We start from the raw sequence: 12,306 nt of genomic DNA, 5'->3' as shown, positions 1-12,306 counted from the left end.
TATTGTCAGTCGACATTATTACTACTTATTAAAACGGTTCCCTATAGTGGCACAACAGTTAGTGGGGGCTAAATGAGTTTCAGGTGCTTCAGTGGAGGATGGAGCAGGCTAGAGAAAAATGAGCTAACTTGCTTATGTGCCTTAGGGGCAAAATGAACATCCTCCAGTTTCTTCTGCTTTTCACTGTCTCTTCTTCTCCTTCCTCTTCTATCCTCTCAGGCCGTGTCCTGTGTGGGCTAGACTGGTTGGGCTAACGTTAGGCTCGGCCAGTCAGATGTTGCCCTGGGGTAAACAGAAACATCTGTCCCCTGCCCAGCCGTGACTGTCGCTGAGTGATAAATCCTGGGGTGGCTTGTGCCAGCGCTGTCCGGCGTGCCACCTGTCCCCCTCCTACACAATATCCCCAACCCATCGCCTACACATACACACACTTCACCCTATTTGCACTCGTCTGCCTTCATCCTGACAGTGTGACAGAAGCAGGTGGTTCACTCCCTTTTTGCCCTCTGGCCTTCTATGCTCTCGTCCTCGGTTGGCACATTTATGCAGGGAGTGAGAAGGGTTGTCGCCTCTAGCAAATACCAATGGAGAGATCCCTGTACCAGGTTATTCAGAGGTGGTTCTAGGGAACTTAAAAGCCTATAGCAGTCATTGTCTTTAATCAAGCATACAGTCTGCAGATCAGATAAACTAAGTTTCTCAAAGGTCAACAAAACATTCAGTGAAAAAAAAAACATGAGATTTTACAGGATGTGCCCTAAATGACAATGATTTTAAGTTATTTAAAGATTTCTCTGAACCTCTTGTGAATTCAACTGTCAGAGAAAAGCATAAAGATAGACTTACTGTATTTACACATAGTTTCTTTGTGTCAAAACTTACTCTCCTGCTACTGCTTCCTCTCTCTGCTCTACTACTTTACAAGCGTGACAGAGGCAGGTGGCCAACTTCCTGCCCTTTGACCTTCAACGGTTTCTCTGCAGTAAGGAGACAGTGCAAACACACAAAACAACACATACACACGCACACACACATATACAGAGGAGGAGCCTGGGTTGCCCTGGGTGAACTGGGGCAGAGGTCTTGCAAAAGGCCCTGGAGGGAAGTGAAGGTCCTTCGAATCAGGGACAAGAGTTATTTTAGCTTGCAGTGCCAAACCTGAAAGCCTGAATGATCATCCCTGCAGCGTCAACACCTCAATGAATATGCACATCAGAAAGAAAGAGATGTCCCATATAAAGTGTAGCTCTGTCTAACTAAAAACGGTCTAAGACCTGAAAGGAATACGTGAGCTGATCAGTGACACACCCATTGCAAAGAGAGTTCTAAAAACAATGTGCTCTTTTATCATGTGAAGCAGTTTGCATACTGAATTACAGGAACATTTTCACAGAATGCCACAAAGCACTAGGCCGGTAACACTGTCTACCACCTGCTTCTAAATCACTTTGTATTCCAGAAGCTGGGTGAGTAAAAATACTTACAAAAACCGTTACAAAAAAGGTGTTATTCATTTGTCCACCTCTCTGCCTTTGGCCACTTGACTATCTTTTTTCTTTACAATATGTCAGAATTTATCTAGCAAAAGGCCCAAAGATAGATTTTTTTTAATCATTTAACATAATATCAACTGAAACATTCAAATATCTATTCTTTTGAGCTGTACTTTAGGCTTGTGCATGTCTCTGTATGATTTGCATGTTTGTTTTATGCCTCTTTGTGTGTGTAAGAGGACCCCTGCTGATTAATGTCACTTCATATTGTAATGGAGCGTGCTGAACATGTTCTGATATCTGTAATGTGTTACCAGACTCAGCTTGATTTTATTGCCATGGTCTAATAGGATATTGCCACTATCACAATTTGGATTAACTTCAATATCACTGCTGTTAAACCAAGTGAGGTTTGTATGTCTGTGTGCACACAAATGATAGAGAAGTGGGGATGTCTGTCAGGGTGGGCTGATCTGGTCGATTAATTTCACATTCAGCACCTCCCTCAAAATGTGCCCCTTCTATTTGTCAACACAATAGTTTTTCCTATGAGCAGTTACAGCTGCTGCCTTTCCTATCACTGATGCTGTGCTGAGCGGCGAAAACAAGTGTACCAAATAATGTAAATAGGTCTGACATGCTTTTGTATGAACATTTTTTGGTCGGCAGGGAGCAGAGAACTGTATGCAAAGGAGGCTGCACTTACTCTGTGCGTCCTTTGTCTCACTACATCCCCAAGCTCCACCTCTCTCTCATTGAGCCCTCCAATGGGAGAGCCTTCAGGTGTTGACCTTATCAGGTGGAGGTCAAAGCCAGGTCAGGGATCTGTTGCTAGGCTACCATCAGATAAGTGGCTGGGGTAGGCAGCAGTGGGTAGCTCTGTCATTCAGGGCTTGTCATGTAATCTTGTTCATTTACAGACAATTGTCTGGACGTCAGAAAGGCTATCTGGCCTGTGCTGTTGTAATGAAACACATTAAAATATTAAAACCAGCCATGCTGAGCACTGGCAGCTCCACTTGGCACATGCCTTTTTTTTACAGTCATGCCAACTGTCATGCAGTAACATGAACCCTTTAAATACGCTTGTGTGCTTGGCTGTGTTGAGTTTTCAGAGTTGTGGAGAATTAGTTGGTATTCATTTGTTTTTCTTTTTTTGTCCTGCATCATTTGATATGTTTTACAAAACAAAGATATTTTTGGATAGTATATATGTGATACTATTCTGTAAGGTAATTCAAATAGTAAAAATAAAACCTTGTAGATAGAAAAACTTACGCATAACATCAGATCATTAGATTATTATTGATTAGGAAAGAACAGCTCTGTAATCCTATTCATCTGTGTATATCTATATATTTTTTCATGCAAATACCGTGTATAAATAAATGCAGAAATTCATTCATGACTCATGACTCTTCTAGAGGTACAGGTGGGACAGCATCTTGTTTGCTAACCTGCAACTTTTACATAGAGTGCTAGAGCAGTTAGTTTAAAGGGGGAGGGAATGGTTGGAGGGAGGGAGGGAATGAGAGAGAAAGAAAAAAAGAAAAAAGAAAAAAGAGAGATAGTTGTTGCATCTTCACACAAACATGGTCTGTTCTCCCACTCTGCCATTCCACCACCTGGACCGAGCTATGTGGGAGACTGTGCCACACAGTGATGAACGACACCAAACAGGACAATTTTTGTTCACATTGCGGTTCATATGGAGTAAGATGAGTTGACACAGCATCTGTGTCATATCACGGGTTCCTCTTTGGTGACACCTGCATTTTGTCAATGTCACCCAGTCAGCCGTTTAGGTTAACCACCAGGTCTGGGAGGAAGTGGCCTTTGGAGGCCATGTGGGGAGAAAGACCTCAGACAGTTAGACATAAAGAGACCTAGATAACGCACGTGGCAATTTATCCATGCCAGTCTTTGTACTGTAGCTCCAACATGGGATCTCGTCTGTTAGATTGGCGCATTGTGCAAAGAGGTTCTCAGTGTCTGGGTGCTTGCCAGCTGACATTCCATGGAGACAAATTGAGAGAGAGTCTCCGGCAGATTTATCGGGCCATTGGCTCGCCTCAGGAATTCTCTTGTAACATGGCACTCCTGTGAAAGGGATAAAGAAATTAGTGTAAAACAGCTCCCCAACACCCCCTTTCCCAGAGCACCCGTTTAGATATCGAATACTAGCTTGTACCCCCCCCCCTCCCAACACACACATACACACTTCTTTTTTATATAATTGTAGATGGATACAAGATGGATGGGTCTGAGCTTGACTCCTCTTATTTCTATGAATATTCAAGAGGGTGGGCAAGAGAACATTGCTGTATTCTGGCTGTTGAGTCACAGGTCCTCAGTGGCAGGAAGCACTGCTGGTCAAATGACAGAGAGAGAGAGTGAGAGAGAGACATGGAGGAGAGAGAGAGATATGCATGTGTGTGGGATTTGAAAGGAACTGCTCCTGGCTGTCTTGGATATTTATTCCTTTCTAAAGCAATGAGGTGTTTGGAGAAAGAGGCCAGCTATGTTCTCAATGCTATAGTGAGAACAGGGAGCATTCTTCTGCTCTTGCCTTACTATGGTCTGTAGATGTGAGAACATGTTCTCATCTCTGACCTGTTGTTGATCTATAGGAAAATTTGATTAACAGTTTCCAAACTGTCAGCAAAGCACAATCATGAAAATACCTTCTAATCTTCTTTTAAAATATTCATATAACCATACATCATATATCATAAAACAATAAGGATTAATTATTAATTAGTTGTATAAGCATCACTGTTGGAAAATTGCTTCCTGGTTTTGCATACAATAGGGCCTTAATGCCATCCTCCATATCATCTGTCAGCATCTAGAGGTTATCTGCCAAGTTGATGAACAGAGAGATTGGCTATGAAACACAAGGTGTGACAGTATGGCAATATGTTATAGTATGCAGGCAGAGCTCATCAGGAAAGAGAGGACGAGCGGCTTTGTTCCAAATGTCATGATGCATATTTATGGGCGCACTGGAGTGGCTCCTTGTATAAGCACCATTCACCATCTATCAAGCAAAACCACTACAGTGTCTCTTTGACAACTTGGTAGGATAGTGTTGTGTGACAAAGTGATCAAACTGGGAGATCTGCTCATGGTTTGAGCCAGATTTTCCTGTGAAATTGACTGTCATTTAGACAATAAAGTATGCTCAGGTTAACAAAGTGTAATTATTAGTTACTGTGCACATAATTATTTTTTATGACGGGATGCTTCAAGGCAAACCTATTCACACAAGCTTGTCATATTGTTGATAGCCTCATAGTTTATTTTATGTATTTGATAACACTCTTTTTTCTTCCCTAATGTGACAAAAAAGGACTCTGGCTGTGGAGCTTTAAAATGCATTTCCTCCCCAGCTCAGATTGAGATATCAAAGGGAAGTGGGAGAGGATAAGGTGACATGGGACAGTGTCAGACAGACAGACAGACAGTCAGATACAAGGAGAATCTTCAGCATAAGCTCCACTGAGCTCCTGTTCCACTAAGGAGAATCTCGGGAGAGTTATGTGCTGGCTGGCTGTGCCTGGGCGATACAGCACATGGTGGGCAGTCTGACTGTTTCTCTGCAGTACTACTCCTTGGGGAAAGAACATGCTTTGAGGACTGTAGTTGATTTGAGGAGGTCCCAGGACTAACCCCTGGGGGACACCAACCAGGCTGAAATGGTTCTCTGAACCTGTCTTTTCAGGCTTTTGCAAGCAGTGGAGCTTGGTGCTTATAGATAGAGGGAACAAGAAGAGGGCTTTCATTTTGACTGTGAGCAGCTCAGTGGATTTCTTCCAAATTACAGGGAGTGATTACATCCCTCCTTGCCTGCCTCATGCCACCCCCTTCTCCCAGCATGTGGCCTCAGGCCAGCCAACCAGTCAACTGTCAGTGCTCACAACTAAGTCATTAAGTGAAAGTTGAGCAATGTGTCATTGACACAAAAATAATAAAAAGCAAAACTCAAAGTACTGGGACACTTGTATAATTATATAATTATAAATTTTCATTCTTTACTGTACAGTTACAAGTTATGACAATGGGCTTTAGAGTACTTAGGGTGGATGTGAAGGTCTAAGCACCTTTTTTGAAGTGCTTTGCTGTTTTGTACAGTTAAATGAACAGAGCTCAGGCATGGAAAGAGTCACAAGAACTATGAACAAGTCAGCCATTTAAAATAACCCTCAGTGCTACAAAGGCTAAAGATACAAGCTTCAAGTCACGCAGCTGAGGTTTCCTGGCCCCTTTCTTGATGGAAGAAAGGATTCCCATCTCTTCCAAGCTATTACCTCCCTATAGTTAGGGATTACATAGAAGCAAGAACAGGGACACCAATCTGTTTTTTTATTTGAAAACTCCCCCAAGCTTTTCCATTATCTTCTCCATATCAAGCTTGACCTGAAGAGAAAACCTGGCTTGAGAAGGGTCAATGCAGTCTAGACTTTCTCCGCATCCTGCACCACAGACCCCACCTCTACCCCCATCCTGCATATTGCTTTAGGATACAAGAGGGATGAACCCCCTCCTTATAATTCCCACTCACCTCAAGTCTGTGTCCTCTCTTGGTCCAGTCCCCCATTTCCCACCTACAATAGCATCCCTGTCATCATAATCTTTCTATTTCACTAGTCCACCCCTCGAGGTTAAAGGGTCTGGAGATGGAGACAGGATTTGTCTCTCAATTGACAGCACTGCTGTTGTGCTATTGTTGTGCACTGTTATACAGGATGGTCTGAGTATTTTTGCAGAAAAATCACTCACTACTTGTCCAGACATTGATATTTTAGATGTTTTTTTAAAAAAAAATAGAATTTAGGAAATTTGGCTCCATCCGCAGACCCCTACAGAGCCTGGCCAGTTGAAAGAAAAGGAATTACCAATAAATCACTTATTATTCTGAAAATTATACATCTGCAATAAAATACAATAGATTATACAAGACAAACAATTAACCACAACAGGCAAAGATTTGCTGATTACCGCTTTCCAAATGTGAGCATTTATGCATTTCATAACTATATATGATAGTAATGTAAGTATTTTGGGGGTTTGGACTACTGGTCAACCCAAATAATGGCCAGATTCTGAACACATCCAAGCATTTTTCACTACTTTCAGATTGTTAAACAAAACAATCAAGACAAAGTAGCACATAAATCAATAATAAAAACTGTAGCCCTAGTTACAGTGGCATTGGTAATAATGTTATTGTTAATACCACTCCTATTAATAGTACAACAGCTGAAACTACTTCTCCAGCTGCTAGTCGCAGCAACAGTAAGAATGCTGATATACTATAAAATAGTATAGTGTCTTACAGACAAAAAATGAAGTAGCTCAGAGAAATCTGGTAAAAAATGAACAGTGAAAGTAAAACCTCTCATGAGAAACAACTGCATTACAAAAAATAATTCAATAAGGATTTTTTAAAGTAAATATTAAATCTTCATCTTCAAATGCTGAGTGGTGACCATCAGACTGATCACAGAATAGAAGCAAAAACACTGTCTTCAAGTGCTTATGTATTAAACTGCTACTATACTCCTTTACATTTCAATTCTAAACATTGTTTATGCAATAAAATGTGTGGCCATCATTGACATGTGATCCATGGTAAAATGCGATGTGATATTGGTGCAGATTTTCGATCACAGTTTCAATGTTTACATTTAATCCTGATTTTAGCTGTATTATTATCCTTTGTTGATTAAGTTTCTGCAGGTTATGAGCAACATGACTTCTTTTGGATACCAAAATATCATGTCTGGCAGAACTCAAAGTTTGCATTTGAATTGCCTGTTAACTTACCAAGCATATTAAAGTAGCATTTATATAGCCTTTAACTTTAACCACCAAATTTATGATCTAAAATAATGATCACACTATTATTACATTATTGGTTTTATCATCTCAGGCAAACAACTTCTGGATAGTTACAATTAGTGCACTCAGGGACAGACCTGCATAATAATTGTGCCACATTCAAAATAGCAAAAAGCAACTTTTTGTTACAACTAAGGCCATGTATTATGATAACACAGGACAAGTAAATGTAAGTGCACAGAGGTCATTTTTGAAGGCCACACTGATAAACGGTGGGTTTTTTCTTTCTAAAATTTCCTTCAAAGCAAGCAACAACAAAGGGAACAGGGGACAAAGGGGAAAAAAAACTCTTCATTGAATATTCATTAACCGGTGCCTAGGTGTATACATGGCTCTTAACCACTCTTGTTTATGACTTAAGGACTTGTAGTACTGACCTTAGTTTAACACAGCAGCAGATACCAAATTAACCTCTAGCCTCTACAGGGCTAGCCATGCCCTGCTAACAAGCAACCTGTCTAGACACACAAGAAGTACTTTATGATTCCACCTCTCACAATCCCCCTCTCTCCCTTTTTCTCTCAACCTCTCTGTCTCTGTTAACACATACTGGCACATCCTCCCTCTATCCTGTGTTATCTTTCACCTCACCACTTTGTCCCTATTTCCCCCCCCCGTTACACCATTTTTCATGTATCCTCCAAGCTATATAGTGTTTGGGTCATGCACCGAGCAGCCAGAGTTTTATCACATGGTAGACATTGTCTTATCCTTCACAACACAGCATAACCACAACATAATAAATTCACGATCTGAAAGTTCCAGCCTTCTTAATTTCACTTAGACTCACAAAAAATAAGAGCCACAGCAAAGCTGTAATTGATTTAAAATGTATCTTCTATACATTTCAAAGCAGATGTAATTTTAAGAATATTATAAAACAATAAGAATTCCATTAGAGATAAAAAAACATATACATATAAACTAGAGTGCAATAAAGTCACTATACTCCCTTATTAATATCAAACACAGAGCACCTACCTAAGAGCTACACTTTTATGGCAATATTATTATGATTTATGTTAAAATTAGAAGCACACAATCCTACAAATGAGAATTAATAAACCTCTATCAATTAATGGTGGTTATTAGCTGATGAAATTAAAATATAATGTATTTCTCCTGTCACGACAAATCCATCAAGAAGACAAATATTGACATATTTCTAGTAGTTTTATTAAAATATGATTATTCACATATCTCTTTCCTTTCTCTGACAAGAAGTACTAAGTAGTGGTTTATGATGCATTCAGATCTTTTGCTTTTTAAAACAGCTGATATTACTTTCATATACGACAAAGAAAATCATCAGATCCTCACATTTAAGCATGGATCTATGGAAGCTGTTCTGTAAAAGCTCTGCATAACATGGCAGCTTTTATTAACTTTTCACAGGGTATTTCCATATGTCTATTTAAAATAACAAGCCACAGAATTCTGTTACAACATGAAACTATACATTACTTTTATAGGACTTTATAGGCAAAAAGACGAAACATTTGTTTCATGATTTTATTGATTTAAAAAAAATCTAAATTAATACTACGTTAACTATCACAATATCAATTTTGTCTTACTTTTTGTAGCATATATTTTTTAAATTTTGTTTTGATTTTATTGTTGTTTTGAAAAGAAAAGTACTTCTATTACTAAAAGTCTGTTATGGTATTGTTTCCTTAATGATTTATTTATATAATTTATCTCACATTTATATCTGATATGAACACATCACACCACATCCTTTTATCAACACATTTCATAAGATCAGACCTCACAGTGAAGAACTATGATATGATATATTCTTGGTATTTTTAGTGGATTTGGTGCAGAAAAGTATAATAACATAATGACAACAACAACAACAATAAGAATAATAATAGTAATAATTACAAGAAGAATTCACCAGAAGCAAAGACTCAGTATAATCTTACTGTCTCATGTTTCATTTTAAATTGAATAATAAACTCTTAACTGTCTAATAGCATGTGATATGTACACAAATCTATGGCTATCTGCATAGATGCAATGCCATTGCGTTGCAAAATCCTTACTGGTTGATAAAAATGTGTCTTGAATGCAATAATTCATTACATGCTATTACATTATGCCCCTTCAAAATATTCTCTCTGATCAGTTTTAGAGACACCAAAGCGCTGTTTAGTTGTTTGTCCACTCTCAGCCGCCGTACAGTGCACGCTTCTGATTGGTTGATCTCCAGTCCATGCCGAATACAATCGTTTGAAGAACGTTTATCAGGTAAATGCTACTAAAGTTATAGCTCCTGCTAACACACACGAAAGTACGTTTTTTGTCCCAATGTGCAGGTTTGTTCGCTTCGATTAAAAACATGCACTGACAAGGATAATAGCCCCTTTCATATTATTAAGTGCGCAAATATTTGATTTAAGATTTGGCAGCTAGCACGGTAGCAAGGCTAATTAGCTAGCAGCTAGCAGTGAAGTTTATGCACGGTGTTGGTATTTTTTGCTCAATTAAGGATTATTCTAGTTGAAAAGCCACTAGCTGCGCGTCTCTACCTACCATGCCAAAACACCTATTAACTTAATGAGAAAAGAAGTTATTCAACTGGTATGATGCTAGTTAGCTGGTGTGATGCTAATGTAGCCGCTGCTGTTTATCCCTTTTAGATCACGGTCAGAATGAGTCTAAGAAAGCAGACCCCGAGTGACTTTCTAAAGCAGATCATTGGGAGACCCGTGGTGGTGAAACTGAACTCTGGTGTGGATTACAGAGGTAAATATCCCATCCGCTTGTTACTGTAATATCTGAAAGATTTCTGTTCACGACTGCGCATGTGTGGTGTGTTTTTAGGTGTCCTGGCCTGTCTGGATGGTTACATGAACATTGCCATTGAGCAGACAGAAGAGTATGTCAATGGGCAGCTCAAGAACAAGTATGGAGATGCTTTTCTAAGAGGAAATAATGGTAAGATTTATATCTCCAAATGGTATACATTGATACCTTTCACTCATCTTCTTAGTATTTTATTGTCTCACAAATCCACTGTTTGTCTCTAAAATTATGTCATTTCTGTGCAAAATATTGGGAGACATTGTATAACTAGAGAAAGGACTGTAATGATTCATGTTGCCATAATTAAAATAAAGTTGTGTATATTTCACCAGGAACAACCTACCTACCACTATCGTGCAGGCTTGCATACACAGGAAAATCCTCTCTGACAGTCATAACTTTAAATTGGCAAATTGCAATGACTGAATGTTATCTGGTCTTTAATTCAGTCTACAAACACAGTTTGCTAAATTAAGGCCATGTATTCTTTGAGCAAAAGTGTTGATTATGGTGATGTATCCTTTACTAGTTCACACATTAAGTATTAATATAGACCTTTGTAGCATTGAACAATTTGATTTGTCACAGAAAAAGCACAAACCTTGCCCTGGAATATAGTGGAAAGCTCTCTTACTCATTTTTACTTTAGTATGTATTCACATTAATAGTGAGAACCTTTCCTTGAAGAATCTTTTTTGAACTTTACTTCATTCATAACATTTACTTTTTATATTCATCACTGTCCAGATCTTTTTGACTCAATTCATGTATTTCATCTAGTGTAATATTTTTAGGTCAAAATTAGTATATTGATAAAAGTAGATTTAGCTAAAAATAAAAGTCAAACCTTTACATACCTGCAGTATAAACCATGGAGGCTTACGGAGAATCTCATGATAACTAACCAGCATAAAAAAGTTTACCATTTTAGTTCTAGGAAGAGAAATGTAACAGCTTGTTTTTTATAATAAGATTTGCTTCAGTGGGTCAGCGTTTACCACAGACTTTATTTGTGGTCAACTAGGGGAAGTGCTGGGGGGGGAGTGGTGACTCTAAAGAACACCAAGCATAAGGAGTAAGCTATAAAGATCATTGTATTAACAAGTCAACTCTCAGTTCCATATGAGATCTGCAAAGATTCTGGAAATTATGTGTATAAAATCTAATTGGTCTAAATGATATTCATTAAAACAAAATTTTATTTTTTTCTCTCAACAGTCCTTTACATCAGCACCCAGAAGAGGAAAGTATAGCGAAGCTCAATTTGTTTTGTTTATTTTTTTTCCAGTATAAGATGTGGAAATCTGTCATGTGTTTTTTTTGTTCTATAAAGCCTGAAGTCATTAAGAATGTTTGTTTTTGTAAAGTTAAAATAAATTCTGAGTTTTGATTTATGCCTAATTTTTGAACGTTATTTACATATTTTGGCATTAATATCACAAGGGAAACTATATAAACCAATTTTCTTTCTTTTAAAACATGCCTAATTTTAAAAAAGGTTAGCAGTTTTGTGTGCTTTAGTTCATATTGTAATATCTTGTAATTTAATTCTTGAATAATGTCTATCAGGCTTCTCGTGTGCCAGTAGTAAAATAAAGATTGGTGTTGTCTTTTGCTAATCATTCCACTCTTAGTTTATCCCTGGAGCACACAAAGAGCAAGCAAATCTACTACTGTTTTACCACAAGGCTTAAAAAGGATTAGAACATAATTTTGTAACTTGTAAGTACTAATGTGCTAATTTTTAAATTGATCTTGATACAACAAGCCTGCAGAAACCCATTACTGAATGGACCTTATACAAACGTACTCATTACAAATAATTTAATGAACGGCTGTTTGTACAGCTCAGTAATGTTCCACATAAAAACTACATTTTTAAATGAAAGATCATTTTGAGCCTTAGCTTTTATCTCTGATTTTCTTGTTTTCAAATTGGACATGAGTAATGTTCCTAAAAGTATTCCTACAGTTCAATATGAAGACTTCCTCTTGATAGCTTTTTTTTTCCTGATGGAGTGTTCGCTTCAATCCAGTAATGTACTTGCATCGGTATCCAGTCAAGTAAATCACAGAATATATGACTGCATGATGG

The 12,306-nt window shown here is 38.2% G+C and overlaps 1 protein-coding gene across 1 annotated transcript; it reads left to right on the top strand.

Moving 5' to 3' along the window:
• The first annotated feature begins 9,530 nt into the window (after positions 1-9,530).
• lsm6 (LSM6 homolog, U6 small nuclear RNA and mRNA degradation associated) lies at positions 9,531-11,831 on the top strand. The gene is made up of 4 exons (XM_026303655.1): positions 9,531-9,653; positions 10,046-10,151; positions 10,230-10,343; positions 11,430-11,831. Exons 2-4 carry the CDS (start codon positions 10,058-10,060, stop codon positions 11,462-11,464), a joined length of 243 nt encoding a protein of 80 aa, XP_026159440.1. The 5' UTR covers positions 9,531-9,653; positions 10,046-10,057; the 3' UTR covers positions 11,465-11,831.
• Positions 11,832-12,306: the final 475 nt, after the last annotated feature.

This window comes from Mastacembelus armatus, chromosome 1, assembly GCF_900324485.2.
Source record: "Mastacembelus armatus chromosome 1, fMasArm1.2, whole genome shotgun sequence".
Taxonomy (NCBI): domain Eukaryota; kingdom Metazoa; phylum Chordata; class Actinopteri; order Synbranchiformes; family Mastacembelidae; genus Mastacembelus; species Mastacembelus armatus.
Note: the sequence above shows the minus strand (reverse complement) of the source record. Positions and strands in the feature narration are given on the sequence as shown.

What these genes read in the sequence shown, in the direction of transcription:
- lsm6 (XM_026303655.1), top strand. Translation starts at nt 10,058, where the DNA reads ATGAGTCTAAGAAAGCAGACCCCGAGTGACTTTCTAAAGCAGATCATT. An exon ending in CTCTGGTGTGGATTACAGAG is followed by an intron (nt 10,152 to 10,229) that starts GTAAATATCCCA and finishes GTGTGTTTTTAG; the next exon opens with GTGTCCTGGCCTGTCTGGAT. An exon ending in TTTTCTAAGAGGAAATAATG is followed by an intron (nt 10,344 to 11,429) that starts GTAAGATTTATA and finishes TTCTCTCAACAG; the next exon opens with TCCTTTACATCAGCACCCAG.